This window comes from Entelurus aequoreus, linkage group LG07, assembly GCF_033978785.1.
Source record: "Entelurus aequoreus isolate RoL-2023_Sb linkage group LG07, RoL_Eaeq_v1.1, whole genome shotgun sequence".
NCBI lineage: Eukaryota > Metazoa > Chordata > Actinopteri > Syngnathiformes > Syngnathidae > Entelurus > Entelurus aequoreus.
In genome coordinates this window covers 6,820,962-6,843,289 of record NC_084737.1, presented here as the reverse complement: position 1 = coordinate 6,843,289, position 22,328 = coordinate 6,820,962, and the positions used below count along the sequence as shown (strand labels likewise).

Here is a 22,328-nt window from a genome sequence, read left to right as displayed (position 1 = left end):
CCCCCGTAGGCGCGAGTGACACCTTTCCGACGGTATAACATATACATATACACATATTGTGTATAAAGTGTAGAAACCTTCACTAAAATGTGGATTTTTGTGGAGGCTGGAAGCCATTATTCATATTTACATTATATGTAATAGCGTCACCATGGTAACACGAAATGTTGCCAACTTAAAATACCCCCCTTTGCGCGAGTGAAACCTGTCCGACGGTATAACATATGTGGGGGTCAGTTGGCTGCTCCGTCTCGTATTAATCGCGAGAGAAATGTGCGGAACCATAATAATAAAAGTTGAAGTACGAGGAATAACAATATGGGCCTGCTTGCATTGCAGCAGGCCCTTTTTTTTTTTTTTAATAAATATTTCATAGTACTTTAGCGCTTGGAATGATTTATTCATTGTACTTTTTAATATAAACTTAAACAATTTAAATTGCCAAATAATGTACTATATTGTACATATTTATTTAAAGAAATCTGTATAAAATGTTCTAAATATAAGCTAAACTACATTTTTAACCATTTTATTTTTTGACTTGATACAAATGTATTTTATTTATATTATTGTAGAATATTATTTATTTATGTGATTGTTTTTTGTCGTTTTGGCTTGTTAATAAAGAGACTTGTTATGTTTGTTTGGTATACATATTGTGTATAAAGTGTAGAAGCCTTCACTAAAATATGGATTTTTGTGGAGGCTGGAAGCCATTATTCATATTTACATTATATGTAATAGCATCACCATGGTAACACGAAATGTTGCCAACTTAAAATACCCCCGTAGGCGCGAGTGAAACCTGTCCGACGGTATAACATATGTGGGGGTCAGTTGGCCGCTCCGTCTCGTATTAATCGCGAGAGAAACGTGCGGAACCATAATAATAAAAGTTGAAGTACAAGGAATAACAATATGGGCCTGCTTGCATTGCAGCAGGCCCATATTTTAAAAAATATATATATTTTATAGTAGTTTAGCGCTTGGAATGATTTATTCATCATACTTTTTAATATAAACTTAAACAATTTAAATTGCCAAATAAAGTACTATATTGTACATATTTATTTAAAGAAATCTGTATAAAATGTTCTAAATATAAGCTAAACTACATTTTTAACCATTTTATTTTTTGACTTGATACAAATGTATTTTATTTATATTATTGTAGAATATTATTTATTTATGTGATTGTTTTTTTGTCGTTTTGGCTTGTTAATAAAGAGACTTGTTATGTTTGTTTGGTATACATATTGTGTATAAAGTGTAGAAACCTTCACTAAAATATGGAGTTTTGTGGAGGCTGGAAGCCATTATTCATATTTACATTATATGTACTAGCGTCACCATGGTAACACAAAATGTTGCCAACTTAAAATACCCCCGTAGGCGCGAGTGAAACCTGTCCGACGGTATAACATATGTGGGGGTTCCTTGGCCGCTCCGTCTTGTATTAATCGCGAGAGAAACGTGCGGAACCATAATAATAAAAGTTGAAGTACGAGGAATAACAATATGGGCCTGCTTGCATTGCAGCAGGCCCATAATGTTTTAAAAATAAATATTTCATAGTAGTTTAGCGTTTGGAATGATTTCTTCATTGTACTTTTTAATATAAACTTAAACAATTTAAATTGCCAAATAATGTACTATATTGTACATATTTATTTAAAAAAAATCTGTATAAAATGTTCTAAATATAAGCTAAACTACATTTTTAACCATTTTATTTTTTGACTTGATACAAATGTATTTTATTTATATTATTGTAGAATATTATTTATTTATGTGATTGTTTTTTTGTCGTTTTGGCTTGTTAATAAAGAGACTTGTTATGTTTGTTTGGTATACATATTGTGTATAAAGTGTAGAAACCTTCACTAAAATATGGAGTTTTGTGGAGGCTGGAAGCCATTATTCCTATTTACATTATATGTAATAGCGTCACCATGGTAACACGAAATGTTGCCAACTTAAAATACCCCCGTATGCGCGAGTGAAACCTGTCCGACGGTATAACATATGTGGGGGTTCCTTGGCCGCTCCGTCTCATATTAATCGCGAGAGAAACGTGCGGAACCATAATAATAAAAGTTGAAGTACGAGGAATAAAAATATGGGCCTGCTTGCATTGAAGCAATTTAAAAAAAATAAATATTTCATAATAGTTTAGCGCTTGGAATGATTTATTCATCATACTTTTTAATATAAACTTAAACAATTTAAATTGCCAAATAATGTACTATATTGTACGTATTTATTTAAAAACATCTGTATAAAATGTTCTAAATATAAGGTATACTACATTTTTCTTGATACAAATGTATTTTATTTATATTATTGTAGAATATCATTTATTTATGTGATTGTATAGAGGTTTTTTTTGTTGTTTTGGCTTGTTAATAAAGAGACTTGTTATGTTTGTTTGGTATAAATATTGTGTATAAAGTGTAGAAACCTTCACTAAAATATGGAGTTTTGTGGAGGCTGGAAGCCATTATTCATATTTACATGATATCTTATGGAAAAATGTGTATAATCAAGCAAATTTTAGCGAACCCTGTGCAAGAACCAAATAAGTTCATAATTCGAGGTTCCACTGTTTAGTTTAATTAAATAACCACAAAATATTGTTAAAACCAGAAAATTCCCGCGTAAATTTTGATGGGCCTTTAAGTTCATAAATCGAGGTTCCTTGCATTTCAGCAGGCCCATAAGTTATGATTATTTGGACCAAAAACGTATTACACATAATTGAACTATAATAAATGCTTATTATCATCCACACTTAGTCCAAGCAGACAAATAACATCCAATTATTTTATGAGTGTGAGAAGCAGAAACTTCTGACGTTTTGAAACCTTTGAGTGAGGAAACCACCACAAGGTTGTTTTTTTTTGTTTGTTTGTTTTTTAAAAACGCCGACCTGGTACGAAGAATCAGAACTGAGAACATGTTGACTTATAAACATGTCTGTCCTCTCCAGAGAGTGACACATCGCATCTTGGGAACAATCTTTCCAAGTAACTATGGCGACGGGCCGGACTCCATCGCCCTGGTCATGGACAGAGGAGGGTCTGGGGGGGGGGGGGGGGGGGGGGGGGTGGTTGTCACGGCAACGTGCAGGCGCAGTGAGTCATGACTGAGCGGCGACTAGGAAAAGTAAAGTGGGGTGAAGGAGTGCAGCCACTGGGGCAGAACTGCCTTCGCAGGGGAAGTGGAAAAGATGCCAAAAAGAGTCAACACTGAGAACTAGACTAAGGCTTAGTTAGTTAGTTAGTTAGTTAGTAAGTAAGTTAGTTAGTTAGTTAGTTAGTGCAGTGTTTTTCAACCTTTTTTGAGCCGAGGCACATTTTTTGCCTTGAAAAAATGCGCCGGGAAAACCACCACCGGCAGAAATCTTTAAAAAATGAAACTCAGTTGACAGTAAAAGTTGTTGTATATAACTTTAAAGCATAACCAAGCATGCATCACTATAGCTCTTGTCTCAAAGTAGGTGTACTGTCACCACCTGTCACATCATTGCACTTATTTGGGCTGTTTTCCTGTGTGTAGTGTTTTACTTCCTGTCTTGCGCTCCTATTTTGGTGGCTTTTCCTCTTTTTTGGGGTATTTTCCTGTAGCATCTACTTTGTTTTAGCAATCAAGAATATTTCAGTTGTTTTCATCCTTCTTTGTGGGGACATTGTTGATTGTCATGTCATGTTGGGATGTACATTGTGGACGCTGTCTTTGCTCCACAGTAAGTCTTTGCTGTCGTCCAGCATTCTGTTTTTGTTTACTGTGTAGCCAGTTCAGTTTTAGTTTGGTTCTGCATAGCCTTCCCTAAGCTTCAATGCCTTTTCTTAGGGCAGGGGTCGGCAACTCAAAATGTTGAAAGAGCCATATTGGACCAAAAATACAAAAACAAATCTGTCTGGAGCCGCAAAAAATTAAAAGCCATATTACATGTGTCATGAGATATACATTGAATTATAAAGGACACTAAATGACCTCAAATATACCTACGAATGAGGCATAATGCCGCAATATGTACATATAGCTAGCCTAAATAGCATGTTAGCATCGATTAGCTTGCAGTCATGCACTGACCAAATATGTCTGACTAGCACTCCACACAAGTCAATAACATCAACAAAACTCACCTTTGTGCCTTCACGCACAACGTTCAAAGTTTGGTGGACAGAATGAGACAGAAAAAGAAGTGGCATAAAACACGTCCTAGAAAGTCGGAGAAAGTTATATTTGTAAACAAACTACGGTGAGTTCAAGGACCGCCAAAATGAGTAGGACAAAACGGCGCTCGCCAAATACTCGAATCAGTGAAGCATGTTTAATATAAACAGTGTGCTTTATAACAATTAGGGAGGTTTGCGTCATGTTTGTCCTCCTACGGAAACCATATTAAAACAAAAACTTTTCTCCTCATATTTTTCAATTTTTCATACATTTTTAAAAAAAGCTCCTGAGAGCCACTAGGGCGGCGCTAGAGCCGCGGGTTGCCGACCCCTGTCTTAGGGGCACTCACCTTTTGTTTATTTTTGGTTTAAGCCAGGGGTGTCCAAAGTGCGGCCCGGGGGCCATTTGCGGCCCGCAGGTCATTTTTTAACGGCCCCACGGCCCATTTTAAAATACGATTGAAAAAATTAAAAACATAAAAAGTGGTATGAAGGACCAAACAGGTGAAATGTAACAAGAAAATGTTGCAATGTTTACTCTAATAACACAAAGCTGCCATGCAGGCAAACTCACTTTATTCGTCACCATGAAGGCGAGGATTAGTGATTTAGAAGTAGCTAAAACATTGCAGTCTGCGGATGGCTATCTTAAAGCAGCTCTTCCTGAGGGTGTTTCAGTGTTATAACTTCACCTTTATCTTTACTTTTTACACCAAAATGCGTCCATTCTCCCTTTTCTGTCTACACACTGTGTCTGCTTGTAAGTACTCTGTGTGTGCGCGCTGCCGAACATGCTCCTCTGCTCGTAAAACCAGCAATGTCACCACGTGATGACAACCAGGGGGCGGGTGGGACCGGTACTTTTTAGAGGCGGTATAGTACCCAATATGATTCATTAGTATGGCGGTACTATACTAGCACCGGTATACCGTACAACCCTAACGTGATGACATGATTTTTTTTCCCTTGTCAATGGAGGAATATGTAAAAAAGTGAGGTCGTGCTAACAAAGACTAACCAGCGTTGTGACAAAATCATAAAGGAAAGAGTCGAGGAGAAAAGGCTGAATGAAAGCAGCAGGAAATGGCGTCTGCGGTTACCTGCACCACAGGATGTCCTTCTGTGTGGGCCTTGACGGCGCCTCGGCTGCCCTCGGTCTCGTAGTGAGCTCTGTGGTGCGGTTTGGGCTGCACCTCGATGTGGAGCTGGTAGTGGTCCGTGCGGCCCGGCATGGGCCACTCCAGAGGGGGCAGGGACGCCACCGGGATGCTGGCCCCAAAAAATAAAACCACAGATTAGGACTGGGATGGGTCAGGGAGGTGGATTTATTTCCTTTTTTTTAATTTATGTATTTATTTATTATTATTTTATTCATTTATTTTTTAATTTATTATTATTATTATTTTTAAATTTTAGCTTATTTTTATTGTATTTTATTTTTTTAAATTTTAGCTTATTTTTATTTGCATTTTTTTATTTTTTCAAATGTTTTTTTTCAATTTTTTTATTATTTGTTTTTCTTTTTTTATTTATTTCTTTTTTTTGTTTAATTAATTTATTTATTTTTTATTTTATCTTATTTTTATAAAAATATACACTACCGTTCAAAAGTTTGGGGTCACATTGAAATGTCCTTATTTTTGAAGGAAGAAGATAACTTTAAACTAGTCTTAACTTTAAAGAAATACACTCTATACTTGCTAATGTGGTAAATGACTATTCTAGCTGCAAACGTCTGGTTTTTGGTGCAATATCTACATAGGTGTATAGAGGCCCATTTCCAGCAACTATCACTCCAGTGTTCTAATGGTACAATGTGTTTGCTCATTGGCTCAGAAGGCTAATTGATGATTAGAAAACCCTTGTGCAATCATGTGCACACATCTGAAAACAGTGTAGCTCCTTACAGAAGCTACAAAACTGACCTTCCTTTGAGCAGATTGAGTTTCTGGAGCATCACATTTGTGGGGTCAATTAAACGCTCAAAATGGCCAGAAAAAGAGAACTTTCATCTGAAACTCGACAGTCTATTCTTGTTCTTAGAAATGAAGGCTATTCCACAAAATTGTTTGGGTGCCCCCAAACTTTTGAACGGTAGTGTATATATATATAATTTTTTTTAAATAATTTTTTTTTTTTAAATCATTTTTTATTTATTTTTTTAATTTTTTATTATTTTTTTTTCTTTTTTTATTTAATTGTTTTTGTTTGTTTAATTTTTGTTTTGTTATTTATTTATTTTTTGTAATTTTATCTTATTTTTATTTATTTTTTAAATAAATTTTTTAAAGAATTTTTTTAATTTTTTTTAAATACATTTTTTAAATAATTTTTAAATTTTTATTTCAATTTTTTTATTATTTTTTGAAATTTTTTTGTTATTTGTTTTTCTTTTTTTTGTTTAATTGTTTTTGTTGTTGTTTTTTTTGTTGTTGTTTTTTAATGTATTTATTTTTTTAATTTTATCTTTTTTTTTAAATAATTATAATTTTTTTTCAATAATTTAAATTTTTTTATTTCAATTTTTGTATTATTTTAAATTTTGTATTTATTTTGTATTGTTATTTTTTTGTGGATTTCTTTCCAAGTCACCTGCAGATGCTGGAGACCAGCGGCTTGGGCCAGATGGGCGGGATGACAAAGAACGGCTCGGGGGCGGGCTTTAAGTCCTGGTCACATGACACCAAGTAGTTCCCCTCGCTGTGGTGCTCCGGGTACAGAGTGTAGACCTGGTTGGAGGTCTTGACTATCTTAGTAGGCAGACAGCTGCCGAAACCGTTCACGGCGTCGTTCAGACCGCCCGGCGTGTAGTTGGCTGCCATGCCGTGGTCCTCCTGGCCGCCGTGCGGGGACGGACTGCGGGAGCGGATCCCGGGCACCAAGGAGGGATTCTTGTACATGTCGTAGGTGCGTTTGCTTTGCGGGGAGCCGGCGCCGGAGCCAGCGCGGGAGCCGGAGCCGGAGCCGGGGCGCGGGGAGGGGTAGCACGCTCCCAGGTAGCCGTCCTCGGCTAGGCCGGCGCGGGGCGAGGTGCTCGGGGAGGTCCTTGGCGAGCCAGCGTGGATGTTCTGCAGGCGCGGGCACAGGTCGTTGTGGCCGCTGCCGGGGGAGACGCAGGGCGACGCCCAGGGGGAGTAGCTCTCCGAGTGCCAGCTGGTGGAGGAGTTGCTGCTGGCGGGGCTCAGGCACTGGGGCTCCCGGTAGGACAGGCTCTCGTGGCCGGGCACGGTGAGGGTGGGTCGGGGGCTGTGGACGCTGGGGTGCTGGGTCTGGTGGGAGTCCCCGGCGTGGATGTAGTGCTCCCGCGACGGAGTGATTTCAATGCGCGGGCTCAAGGCCAAGACCGCCGGCCGGGCGCCGTCCAGGTAGCTCCGCCCCTCCTGGCCGTCGTAACGCGGCAGGACCTCGGCGTTGTGTTGGATGTAGGCGCGGCTGCAGGACTTGATGCTGGCGTACGGGGAGACCTCCTCCAGGGGGAAGGCCTGCTCCGACTCGGGACTGAGGAGCTTGTGCGACCCGAGATTGGGGTCATCTGCGGGGGGGAGGAGGAAACAATTACTACCTTCAAGTGTTTCAGGCGTATACCTGAGAAACTAGCTAAAAAAAGCTAATGTTAGCATGCTAAAATGCTAACTGTAACATGCATCAAGCGCCAAAATACATGTTAAACGGTGTCATTCGTCAAGAAACAAAATATTTGACGCTGAGGTGTATACTTGGGAAATTAGCTAAAAAATTAGCATGCTAATGGTAGCATGCTAAAATGCTAACTGTAACATGCATCAAGCGCCAAAATACATGTTAAAAGGTATCATTCGTCAAGTAACAAAATATTTGACGCTGAGGTGTATACTTGGGAAATTAGCTAAAAAAGTTAGCACGCTAATGTTAGCATGCTAAAATGCTAACTGTAACATGCATCAAGCGCCAAAATACATGTTAAACGGTGTCATTCGTCAAGAAACAAAATATTTGACGCTGAGGTGTATACTTGGGAAATTAGCTAAAAAAGTTAGCACGCTAATGTTAGCATGCTAAAATGCTAACTGTAACATGCATCAAGCGCCAAAATACATGTTAAACGGTGTCATTCGTCAAGAAACAAAATATTTGACGCTGAGGTGTATACTTGGGAAATTAGCTAAAAAAGTTAGCACGCTAATGTTAGCATGCTAAAATGCTAACTGTAACATGCATCAAGCGCCAAAATACATGTTAAACGGTGTCATTCGTCAAGAAACAAAATATTTGACGCTGAGGTGTATACTTGGGAAATTAGCTAAAAAAGTTAGCACGCTAATGTTAGCATGCTAAAATGCTAACTGTAACATGCATTAAGCGCCAAAATACATGTTAAACGGTGTCATTCGTCAAGAAACAAAATATTTGACGCTGAGGTGTATACTTGGGAAATTAGCTAAAAAAGTTAGCACGCTAATGTTAGCATGCTAAAATGCTAACTGTAACATGCATCAAGCGCCAAAATACATGTTAAACGGTGTCATTCGTCAAGAAACAAAATATTTGACGCTGAGGTGTATACTTGGGAAATTAGCTAAAAAAATAGCATGCTAATGGTAGCATGCTAAAATGCTAACTGTAACATGCATCAAGCGCCAAAATACATGTTAAAAGGTGTCATTTGTCAAGTAACAAAATATTTGACGCTGAGGCGTATACCTGGGAAAGTAGCTAAAAAAAAGCTAATGTTAGCATGCTAAAATGCTAACTGTAACATGCACCAAGCGCCAAAATACGTGTTAAAAGGTGTCATTCGTCAAGTAACAAAATATTTGACGCTGAGGTGTATACCTGGGAAATTAGCTAAAAAAAAAGCTAATGTTAGCATGCTAAAATGCTAACTGTAACATGCATCCAGCGCCAAAATGTATCACTCTGAGGTGTGTAATTGAAAATGTTGTTTAAAATGCTAGCATGCTAATGTTAGCACGCATCAAGTACTAAAAATATGACTGAGGTCTATCTACGAAATTAGCTAAAAAAGGCTAGCATGCTAAAATGCTAACTGTAACATGCATCAAGTGCCAAAATACATGTTAAACGGTGTCATTTGTCAAGTAACAAAATATTTGACGCTGAGGTGTATACCTGGGAAATTATCTAAAAAAAGCTCATGTTAGCATGCTAAAATGCTAACTGTAACATGCATCAAGCGCCAAAATGTATCACTCTGAGGTGTGTAACTGAAAATGTTGTTTTAAATGCTAGCATCAAGTACCAAAATATGGTAGTCTGTCTACAAAATTAGCTAAAAAAAACCTAGCATGCTAAAATGCTAACTGTAACATGCATCAAGTGCCAAAATACATCGCTCCGAGGTGTGTAACTGAACAATTAGTTTAAAATGCTAGCATGCTAATTTTAGCATGCATCAAGTACCAAAATATGAATGTACGAATATTAATAGAGATGAACTTCTTTTTACACTTAAATGACAGTTAAAAATGTTAAAATGGGATTGAAAACATTGCCTGTACACATAATAAAGCTTTATGATGGCCACAGTTCATATACATATATTTATCAATAGGGATTAACTTCTTTTTTCACTTAAATGACAGTTAAAAAATGTTAAAATGGGATTAAAAACATTGCCTGTACACATAATAAAGCTTTATGATGGCCACAGTTTATATAAATATATTTATCAATAGGGATTAACTTCTTTTTACACTTAAATGACAGTAAAAAAATGTTAAAATGGGATTAAAAACATTGCCTGTACACATAATAAAGCTTTATGATGGCCACAGTTTATATAAATATATTTATCAATAGGGATTAACTTCTTTTTACACTTAAATGACAGTTAAAAAATGTTCAAATGAGGTTGAAAACATTGCCTGTACACATAATAAAGCTTTATGATGGCCACAGTTTATATAAATATATTTATCAATAGGGATTAACTTCTTTTTACACTTAAATGACAGTTAAAAAATGATAAAATGGGATTAAAAACATTGCCTGTACACATAATAAAGTGTTATGATGGCCACAGTTTGACTCAGGAACAGACTATTTCTATGTATACATGTATTACTAGGGATTAACTTCTTTTTACACTTAAATGACCGTTTAAAATGAGATTAAAAACAATGTCTGTCCACACAATAAAGCTTGAACCAGCAGCATGGTTCCACGTTGTATAAAAATCCTCTTCCAAATCCTGAGTGTGTTATATTTCAGACTTCAAAGTAACTTCCTGCCAACTCTCATCTCGCACACACGTCGCCTCCACGCCACGCTGCTCAAATCCCAGCAGCCGACCCACCTTGGCCCGGTCCTCCCGCAGCAGGTGTTTCATATTCAAACAAGATGTTAAAGTCCAGGTCGCCATCGCTCAGCTGCTGCTGGTACAAAGAGCTCATCTGGCTGACGTCGTCGCCCGGCAGAAAGCGGCGAGGAGGCCGAAAAGTAATCATTAAAAAGAAAAGAAAAAAAAATCTCAGAAGGGAAGAGGAGGCGTGTGCATGTTTCCTGTCTCACTCCTTTGCACGTCAAGGCGGAACTATTGTCATCACGCACACATCCTCCTCCTCCTTTCTATTTTAAAACATTACCTCCGCCAAGACGCCTCACCTGCCAACTGAACCTACACCAGCCACCACGTGCTGCTCAATCCACAACAGCTATTGCTACACTACTACTGCTATAATAGCATGGACAGCATTTAAAAAACAAAACAATAAATACCACAAATAATTAACAGCTATTGCTACACTACTACTGCTATATTAGCATGGACAGCATTTAAAAAAACAAAACAATAAATACCACCAATAATTATTCAAAATGATTGACATACTTTTGGACACATGAATAAATAATTTCATTTAAATTACATTATAAATCCACACAATGATTCACATTTATGTCAGGTTATTTTTCAAACTTCAATAAGGTAAATGGCATTTTCTAAATTCACACTCATTAAAAATACATTTTCTAATTTTCATTGGGTTTACTTTTATTTAAAAAAAAAAAAAGGAATCCCCCAAAAGAGTGACAATAGCAACCAATTTGTCATTTTTTAAATAGTTGTTGTTCTTCTTAAATGGTGTGTTTTAAATGCATATTCAATGTGTTATTTAGTTTAATTTTGATTTATTAAAACAACATCCCCATAAAGAATAACAATAAGGACTAGTACGTAATTCATAATAATTTAAATAAATGTATTGATATTTAAGTTTACTTTAATTTATATTTTTTAAAAATCCCCAAAAAGAGTGACAATAGCAACCAATTTGTAATTTTAAACAGCTGTTTTTCCTCTTAAATGGTGTTTTAAAATCTATATTCATTTAAATTAATTGATCAATATTTATTTAGTTTACTTCTCATTTATTAAAAAAATATCCCCATAAAGTGACAATAATGACTAATATGTAATTCATAATAATTTAAATAAACATATTGATATTTATGTTTACTTTAATTTATATTTTAAAAAAATCCCCATAAAAGTGACAATAATGACTAATATGTAATTCATAATAATTTAAATAAATGTACTGATATTTATATGTTTACTTTAATTTATATGTAAAAAATCCCCATAAAAGTGACAATAATGACTAATTTGTAATTCATAATAATTTAAGCACATTTATTGATATTTATATGTTTACTTTAATTTATATTCTAAAAATCCCTATAAAAGTGACAATAATGACTAATTTGTAATTCATAATAATTTAAGCACATTTATTGATATTTATATGTTTACTTTAATTTATATTCTAAAAATCCCTATAAAAGTGACAATAATGACTAATATGTAATTCAGAATAATTTAAATAAATGTATTGATATTTATGTTTACTTTAATTTATTTATTTTTTTAAATCCCCATAAAAGTGACAATAATAACTAATATGTAATTCATAATAATTTAAATAAATGTATATGTTTACTTTAATTTATATTTAAAAAAGTTCCCATAAAAGTGACAATAATGACTAATATGTAATTCATAATAATTTAAATAAATGTATTGATATTTATATGTTTACTTTAATTTATATTTAAAAAATCCCCATAAAAGTGACAATAATGACTAATTTGTAATTCATAATAATTTAAGCACATTTATTGATATTTATATGTTTACTTTAATTTATATTCTAAAAATCCCTATAAGTGACAATAATGACTAATATGTAATTCATAATAATTTAAATAAATGTATTGATATTTATATGTTTACTTTAATTTATATTTAAAAAATCCCCATAAAAGTGACAATAATAACTCATTTGTAATTCATAATAATTTAAGCACATTTATTGATATTTATATGTTTACTTTAATTTATATTCTAAAAATCCCTATAAAAGTGACAATAATGACTAATATGTAATTCAGAATAATTTAAATAAATGTATTGATATTTATGTTTACTTTAATTTATATATTTTTTAAATCCCAATAAAAGTGACAATAATAACTAATATGTAATTCATAGTAATTTAAATAAATGTATATGTTTACTTTAATTTGTATTTAAAAAAGTTCCCATAAAAGTGACAATAATGACTAATATGTAATTCATAATAATTTAAATAAATGTATTGATATTTATATGTTTACTTTAATTTATATATTTTTAAATCCCCATAAAAGTGACAGTAATGACTAATATGTAATTCATAATAATTTAAATACATTTATTGATATTTATGTTTACTTTAATTTATATTTTAAAAAATCCCCATAAAAGTGACTCTATATTCATTTAAATTAATGTATTAATATTTATTTAGTTTACTTTTCATTTATTTAAAAAAATATCCCCATAAAGAATAACAATAATGACTAATATGTAATTCATAATAATTTAAATACATTTTTAGATATTTATGTTTTTACTTTAATTTATATATTTTTTAAATCCCTATACGGAGTGACATTAATGACTAAATTGCAGTTTTTGTCCATTTTAAAGAGCTGTTTTACGGTTTTGAATGGCAGTGTTTAAATGCATCTTCATTTAAATTAATTTCTTGACATTTATTTAGATTACCTTTAATTTATTACAAAAAAATCCCCCAAAAGAGTGACAATAGCAACCAATTTGTCATTTTAAATAGCTGTTTTTTCCTCTTAAATGGCGTGTTTTAAAATCTATATTCATTTAAATTAATGTTTTAAATTTACTTTGGATTTATTAAAACATCCCCATAAAGAGTGACAATAATGACTAATTTGTCATTCATAATAATTTCAATAAATGTATTGATATTTATGTTTACTTTCATTTATATTTTTAAAAATCCCTATAAAAGTGACAATAATGACTAATATGTAATTCATAATAATTTTAAATAAATGTATATGTTTACTTTAAATCTCCATAGTGACAATAATGACTAATGTGTAATTAATAATAATAATTTTAAATACATGTATTGATATTTATATATTTACTTTAATTTATATTCTAAAAAACCCTATAAAGAGTGACAATAATGACTATGTAATTCATTATAATTTAAATACATTTATTGATATTTATATGTTTGAATTCATATTCATTTAAATTAATTTCTTGATATTTAAATGTTTAAATTCATATTCATTTAAATTAATTTCTTGACATGTATTTAAAAATTTTTTTTTTTTAAATCTTCATGAAAGGTGACAATAATGACCAATATGTACTTTTTGTACATTTTTAAATAGTCTTTCTCCCTTAATTGAGTAATTATGTTACAGTAATAAATTATGAAACAAAACATTTATGTTGAAATATTAACAAACATTTTTTTAAACCCTTTGTTGGTGGTAGGAAATATAAATCCTTTCCCAAAACAACAAAACAGGCTTTGCATTGTGGTGCTGCCCCCTGCTGTCTGACATGCAGCATTGACACAACTGCATCTTGACAATGTTCAGTTTTGCAGTTTTTCACAGAGAAAATGCTAGATTTGTTATGAACCAACTTTCAATGAAACACCTGATTGCTGCTTTTGGGTGTGTGACTTGAATCTGGATCAGAACCAGGATGTCCTGCTCGTGCCAATGTTAAAAATGTATATTTTAACATTATTTTTTGGTGTTTTGGCACACTATAATATTGCATTTTATGACTATGGTCATAAGATAATAAAATAAAATGTTTCGGACATGTGGACAAACTTAAACTGTCGTTTAAGTGTAAAAAGAAGTTAATCTCTGTTAATGTATAATAATAGTCTGTTCCTGAGTCAAACTGTGGCCATCATAAAGTTTTATTATGTGTACAGGCAATGTTTTCAACCTCATTTTAACATGTTTAACTGTCATTTAAGTGTAAAAAGAAGTGAATCCCTAATAATGTATAATAATAGTCCGTTCCTGAGTCAAACTGTGGCCATCATAACGCTTTATTATGTGTACAGGCAATGTTTTAAATTCAATTTTAACATTTTTAACTGCCATTTAAGTGTAAAAAGAAGTTAATCCCTATGGATAAATATTTTTATATAAACTGTGGCCATCATAAAGCTTTATTATGTGTACAGGCAATGTTTTTAACCTCATTTGAACATTTTTAACTGTCATTTAAATGTAAAAAGAAGTTAATCTCCCAATAATAAATGTATACATAGAAATAGTCTGTTCCTGAGTCAAACTGTAGCCATCATAACACTTGTGTACAGGCAATGTTTTCAATCTCATTTTAACATTTTTAACTGTCATTTAAGTGTAAAAAGAAGTTAATCCCTATTGATAAACATATTTATATAAACTGTGGCCATCATAAAGCTTTATTATGTGTACAGGCAATGTTTTCAATCTCATTTTAACATTTTTAACTGTCATTTAAGTGTAAAAAGAAGTTAATCCCTATTGATAAACATATTTATATAAACTGTGGCCATCATAAAGCTTTATTATGCGTACAGGCAATGTTTTCAATCACATTTTAACATTTTTAACCGTCATTTAAGTGTAAAAAGAAGTTAATCCCTATTGATAAACCTATTTATATAAACTGTGGCCATCATAAAGCTTTATTATGTGTACAGACAATGTTTTTAACCTCATTTGAACATTTTTAACTGTCATTTAAGTGTAAAAATAAGTTAATCCCTATTAATGTACAATAATCGTCTGTTCCTGAGTCGAACTGTGGCCACCATAAAGCTTTATTATGTGTACAGGCAATGTTTTAAATCCCATTTTAACATTTTTAACTGTCATTTAAGTGTAAAAAGAAGTTAATCCCTATTAATGCATGTATACATAGAAATAGTCTGTTCCTGAGTCAAACTGTGGCCATCATAAAGCTTTATTATGTGTACAGGCAATGTTTTTAACCTCATTTGAACATTTTTAACTGTCATTTAAGTGTAAAAATAAGTTAATCTCTATTAATGTATAATAATAGTCTGTTCCTGAGTCAAACTGTGGCCACTATAAAGCTTTATTATGTGTACAGGCAATCTTTTCAATCTCGTTTTAACATTTTTAACTGTCATTTAAGTGTAAAAAGAAATTAATCCCTATTAATGTACAATATTAGTCTGTTCCTGAGTCAAACTGGCCATCATAAAGCTTTATTATGTGTACAGGCAATGTTTTAAATCCCATTTTAACATTTTTAACTGTCATTTAAGTGTAAAAAGAAGTTAATCCCTACTGATAAACATATTTATACAAACTGTGGCCATCATAAAGCTTAATTATGTGAACAGGCAATGTTTTCAACCTCATTTTAACATGTTTAACTGTCATTTAAGTGTAAAAAGAAGTTACTAATGTAACAATATGAGTAAAAGGACAGGTCCTAAGGTGTGGGTTCTGGTCCAGAACCGGAGTAAAGGCGTAGAAGGAAGAGAGGAGGACATGACGTTAAAGGCTGGTGTTAAAATGGGTAAGTAGAAAAGAATGAAAATGTGTTGATTACCAGATCCTCACAACACCCGAGCAGTACCTTGATCCACGGACCTCATGCTGTGGTACTGGGCCAGCCTCCAAGTCCCTCGGAACATCTGGACACCAAATCACAAAAAAAGTGGAAGAAATGTCAAAAAAAAATTAGAAATCACAGCATGGTGAAAAGAAAAAGTCGTCGTGGAAGGAGCAGAGTCCGAGGTGGAAGGAGCAGAGTCCGAGGTGGAAGGAGCAGAGTCCGAGGTGGAAGGCGCGGAGTCGGCGTGGAAGGCGCGGAGTCGGCGTGGAAGGCGCAGAGTCGGCGTTGAGTCCAGAGGCTGTGAGGAGCATCAGAGCGGCTTCCCTCCCCGGCTGGGAGTGTTTATAACGCTGCAAGGCTGCAAAATAACGGGATTCCCTCAGTGTTTCCTCCTGTTTGGGCTCCCTCGCCATGGAAACCTGGAGCGCCTCCATGTTGGGAGACTCTGGGCTTTTCCTGCATGGACCCACACTCAGGAATCTATGACGTCGACTCCCCAACCCCCCCCCCCATTGCTGTGGCTTGTGCTCTCGGACGGTAGCGACACAACAAGCTCTTTGTGGGGCCCCGGGGGACCCGCCACTTCTGTGTGTGTCTTCTTGTATTTCTACCCTCCTTGAGACATGGAGAAGGAAAAGTAGCTTCCATATGAGGAGGTGTGAACAAGCGATGACATAAACCATGGTCTTGATACAGAAAACCATTGCATCTAATAGACAGCCAAATAGTAGAATCTGTGAACATTGCTCCAAAGTCAGGATTTTTTTTTGGTTGAATGACAGTTAAAAATCTTAAAATGGGATTGAAAACATTGCTTGTACACATAATAAAGCTTTATGATGGCCACAGTTTGACTCAGGAACAGACTATTATTATACATTATTAGAGATTAACTTCTTTTTACACTTAAATGACAGTTAAAAATGTTAAAATGAGGTTGAAAACATTGCCTGTACACATAATAAAGCTTTATGATGGCCACAGTTTGACTCAGGAACAGACTATTATTATACATTATTAGAGATTAACTTATTTTTACACTTAAATGACAGTTAAAAATGTTAAAATGAGGATGAAAAAATTGCTTGTACACATAATAAAGCGTTATGATGTCCACAGTTTGACTCAGGAACAGACTATTTCTATGTATACATGCATTAATAGGGATGAACTTCTTTTTACACTTAAATGACAGTTAAAAATGTTAAAATGAGATTGAAAACATTGCCTGTACACATAATAAAGCTTTATGATGGCCACAGTTTGACTCAGGAACAGACTATTTCTATGTATACATCTATTAATAGGGATTCACTTCTTTTTACACCTAAATGAACGTTAAAATGAGGTTGAAAACATTGCCTGTACACATAATAAAGCTTAATGATGGCCACAGTTTGACTCAGGAACAGACTATTATTATACATTAATAGAGATGAACTTCTTTTTACACTTAAGTGACAGTTAAAAATGTTAAAATGGGATTGAAAACATTGCCTGTACACATAATAAAGCGTTATGATGGCCACAGTTTGACTCAGGAACAGACTATTATTATACATTATTAGAGATTAACTTCTTTTTACACTTAAATGACAGTTAAAAATGTTAAAATGAGGATGAAAAAATTGCTTGTACACATAATAAAGCGTTATGATGTCCACAGTTTGACTCAGGAACAGACTATTTCTATGTATACATGCATTAATAGGGATGAACTTCTTTTTACACTTAAATGACAGTTAGAAATGTTAAAATGAGATTGAAAACATTGCCTGTACACATAATAAAGCTTTATGATGGCCACAGTTTGACTCAGGAACAGACTATTATTATGCATTAATAGAGATTAACTTCTTTTTACACTTAAATGACGGTTAAAAATGTTAAAATGAGATTTAAAACATTGCCTGTACACATAATAAAGCTTTATGATGGCTACAGTTTGACTCAGGAACAGACTATTATTATACATTATTAGAGATTAACTTCTTTTTACACTTAAATGACAGTTAAAAATGTTAAAATGGGAGTGAAAACATTGCCTGTACACATAATAAAGCTTTATGATGGCCACAGTTTGACTCAGGAACAGACTATTATTATACATTATTAGAGATTAACTTCTTTTTACACTTAAAGGACAGTTAAAAATGTTAAAATGAGGATGAAAAAATTGCCTGCACACATAATAAAGATTTATGATGGCCACAGTTTATATAAATATATTTATCAATAGGGATTCATTTATTTTTACACTTAAATGACAGTTAAAAATGTTAAAATGGGATTGAAAACATTGCCTGTACACATAATAAAGCTTTATGATGGCCACAGTTTGACTCAGGAACAGACTATTATTATGCATTAATAGAGATTAACTTCTTTTTACACTTTAGTGACAGTTAAAAATGCTAAAATGGGATTGAAAACATTGCCTGTAAACATAATAAAGCTTTATGATGGCCACAGTTTGACTCAGGAACAGACTATTTCTATGTATAAATTTATTAATAGGGATTAACTTCTTTTTACACCTAAATGAAAGTTAAAATGAGATTGAGAATATTGCCTGTACACATAATGAAGCTTTATGATGGCCACAGTTTGACTCAGGAACAGACTATTATTATACATTATTAGAGATTAACTTCTTTTTACACTTAAATGACAGTTAAAAATGTTAAAATGGGAGTGAAAACATTGCCTGTACACATAATAAAGCTTTATGATGGCCACAGTTTGACTCAGGAACAGACTATTTTTATGTATACATTTATTAATAGGGATTAACTTCTTTTTACACTTAAATGGCGGTTAAAAATGTTAAAATGAGGTTGGAAACATTGCCTGTACACATAATAAAGTGTTATGATGGCCACAGTTTGACTCAGGAACAGACTATTTCTATGTATACATGCATTAATAGGGATTAACTTATTTTTACACTTAAATGACAGTTAAACATGTTAAAATGAGATTGAGAACATTGCCTGTACACATAATAAAGCTTTATGATGGCCACAGTTTGACTCAGGAACAGACTATTATTATGCATTAATAGAGATTAACTTCTTTTTACACTTAAGTGACAGTTAAAAATGTTAAAATGGGATTGAAAACATTGCCTGTACACATAATAAAGCTTTATGATGGCCACAGTTTGACTCAGGAACAGACTATTATTATACATTATTAGAGATTAACTTCTTTTTACACTTAAATGACAGTTAAAAATGTTAAAATGAGGATGAAAAAATTGCTTGTACACATAATAAAGCTTTATGATGTCCACAGTTTGACTCAGGAACAGACTATTTCTATGTATACATGCATTAATAGGGATGAACTTCTTTTTACACTTAAATGACAGTTAAAAATGTTAAAATGAGATTGAAAACATTGCCTGTACACATAATAAAGCGTTATGATGGCCACAGTTTGACTCAGGAACAGACTATTATTATACATTATTAGAGATTAACTTCTTTTTACACTTAAATGACAGTTAAAAATGTTAAAATGGGAGTGAAAACATTGCCTGTACACATAATAAAGCTTTATGATGGCCACAGTTTGACTCAGGGACAGACTATTTTTATGTATACATTTATTAATAGGGATTAACTTCTTTTTACACCTAAATGAAAGTTAAAATGAGATTGAAAACATTGCCTGTACACATAATAAAGCATTATGTTGGCCACAGTTTGACTCAGGAACAGACTATTATTATACATTAACAGAGATTAACTTCTTTTTACACTTAAATGACAGTTAAAAATGTTAAAATGAGGATGAAAAAATTGCCTGCACACATAATAAAGATTTATGATGGCCACAGTTTATATAAATATATTTATCAATAGGGATTAATTTATTTTTACACTTAAATGACAGTTAAAAATGTTAAAATGGGATTGAAAACCTTTCCCGTACACATAATAAAGCTTTATGATGGCCACAGTTTGACTCAGGAACAGACTTTTTCTATGTATAAATTTATTAATAGAGATTAGCTTCTTTTTACACTTAAATGGCAGTTAACATTTTTCAAAATGGGATTGAAAACATTGCCTGTACACATAATAAAGCTTTATAGTGGCCACAGGTCACTATAAAGTCAGGATTTTTTGTTGATTTAAAAGTGCTCGCCCTCTGGTCAACATATGAAATAACAAGTGTGAGTAAGAAATTGAAATGCGCCCCCTTTTGTCAAAATTTATTTGAAAAAATAAAATATATATATATAGAGAGAGAGAGACATACTGTAATAACTTGAAGTCAATAATGAAGATTAAAGAACAATTACAAACAAAAAATAAACTAAAAGCAGTCTTTCTCACAATGTGTCGACTTTTTTCTTATAAAATTGGGAACAATATCTCATATCCTTTCCGTTTCTGTAATATTGCAATATTTTCTCGTAAAATTATTACTTTTTTATGTAAAATTATTACTTTTGAATGCAAAATGGTGACATTTGTCATATAAAATTCTGACTTTTATCACAATGTTGCCATTTTTTTTGTGTTCTTGTAAAATAGTGAAATTTTTTTAGTAAAACGATGACTTTTGTCATAATTTTGCCAAGTAAAATTCCAATTATTATTGTAATATTGCCAACATTTAAGTTTTCTTATAAATTTGTGACTCTTGTCGAGTAAAATTACGACTCTTTTCATAAAATTGCCAAAAGTTTAAGCTTTTCTTGTAAAACTGCGACTGTTATTGAGTGAAATTCCAACTTTTATCATAATATTGCACACATGTTCAGTTTTTCTTGTAAAAATGTTTAAAAAATTACGACTTTTATTATAATACTGCCAAAATTCCAAGTTTTTCTTGTGAAATTGTGACCTTTTTCTTGTGAAATTCAAACTAATTTTTCACAACAAGCTTTTTTATATGTGCATAGTATGTATATATTATTAATGTTGTAAATACACTTCTTTATATATCTAGAAAGGCTGGTCCTAAAGAGGGAGGCATTTTTCGGAGGTCTCAAGAAGGTAACAAATACAAGAGTGTGTGTGTGTGTGTGTGTGTGTGTGTGTGTGTGTGTGTGTGTGCTCGCGCACAGGGTGCGTGTGATGCGTCAGTGCGTTAGATTTGTGGCAGAAGTGCTTGTAGTTAATGCATGCTGCATGCTGCTCCTGCTTGCTACTCTCTGCTTACAGCTATCGCCACCAGCTAGCCCCTGGGTGGGTGAAAAGAGGAGCCGAGTGCGTAAGCCTCCTCCTGCTGGTACAAAGCCTCTCCACCACCAAGACTCCTGTGGTGCCTCCTCGTGGCCACGCACGGTAAACTGCGTCTTTGCGGACGCAGGCTAAACTGTAGGGGATCTCGGAGCAGCAGTGGGCCCCAGAGGCGAGATGTGCAGGCCCACCGGTGTGTGGACACGCCCTGGCGTCCGCCAACCACTGCCCCATCTATGGGTTAAATAGTGTTTGCGGGCCTGGCTCGCAGGGTGTAGTGATGCGTCTAGTGCAGCATGCTAGAGAGACGTTGCATGTAGGGATGCATGTGACGCATAGCTCCTGCCGCTGACTGACCCAGCTGGGTAAAGGAAGCCGAGTGCGTAAGCCTTCCGAGGTCAGTACATAGCCTCTCCTTCACTAAGACCCCTCACCTTGCCTCCTCGTGGCAGCATACAGTATTTGGAGTCTCGCGACTTCAGGCTAAAAGGTAGGGGATCGACCCGCTGCCTTGCGGGTAAGTCCAGGAAGACAAGGGCTAGGGGAGCACACCCTGAGAGAAAAGCACCGTGATGGAGGCACACGTAGGCGGGCCACGACAGACTGAGGGTTCCGGCGGCCTCCTGCAGCTATGAAGAGGTGCTGGTTGTCCTGGGTTTCCCCCTTGCCACTAGGCTCCATCTCTTTGTGGCGAAGATAGTGCGGCTGGGAACTGTGCACCCCCAGAGGCACTTAAAACATATCACCGCACAGGTCTCTGCTTCTGACCTTGGTGGATCCAGAACAGCAATTGGATTCTGAAGCACAAAGTCTGACGGCGTCAGGATGTCTGATAACGGGGGCAGGTTAGAATGAACTGGGAGCTTCTAGTCAGATCCCTGCACGTCAGCGATACAGGGCTATAATGGTCGCTATCAGCTGGGAATTGAGTGGCAGCTGATTTCGGCAGACCCCTGTATGACTGAGCAGCCCTATTTAGGAGCCACACTGCTCACCCCAAAGTTGGGGGAAGGCCTAGAAAAGGTG

General features: G+C 34.4%; 1 protein-coding gene across 3 annotated transcripts in view; it reads right to left on the bottom strand.

The window, feature by feature from the left end:
* The window catches only part of nfatc2a (nuclear factor of activated T cells 2a), a 63,600-nt gene extending 47,301 nt beyond the window's left edge, over window positions 1-16,299 (bottom strand). For 2 of the 3 annotated variants that reach the window (XM_062051886.1, XM_062051887.1), the window contains exons 1-3: window positions 10,477-10,823; window positions 6,774-7,713; window positions 5,282-5,450 (exon numbers count right to left, since the gene is read on the bottom strand). In XM_062051886.1, coding sequence (XP_061907870.1) covers window positions 5,282-5,450; window positions 6,774-7,713; window positions 10,477-10,627 — 1,260 coding nt within the window. In that variant the 5' untranslated portion in view covers window positions 10,628-10,823. Of the gene's footprint in view, window positions 1-5,281; window positions 5,451-6,773; window positions 7,714-10,476; window positions 10,824-16,125 lie in introns of those variants that run through there. The other variant, XM_062051888.1, reaches the window with a different exon arrangement.
* Between the last annotated feature and the right edge of the window lie 6,029 nt (window positions 16,300-22,328).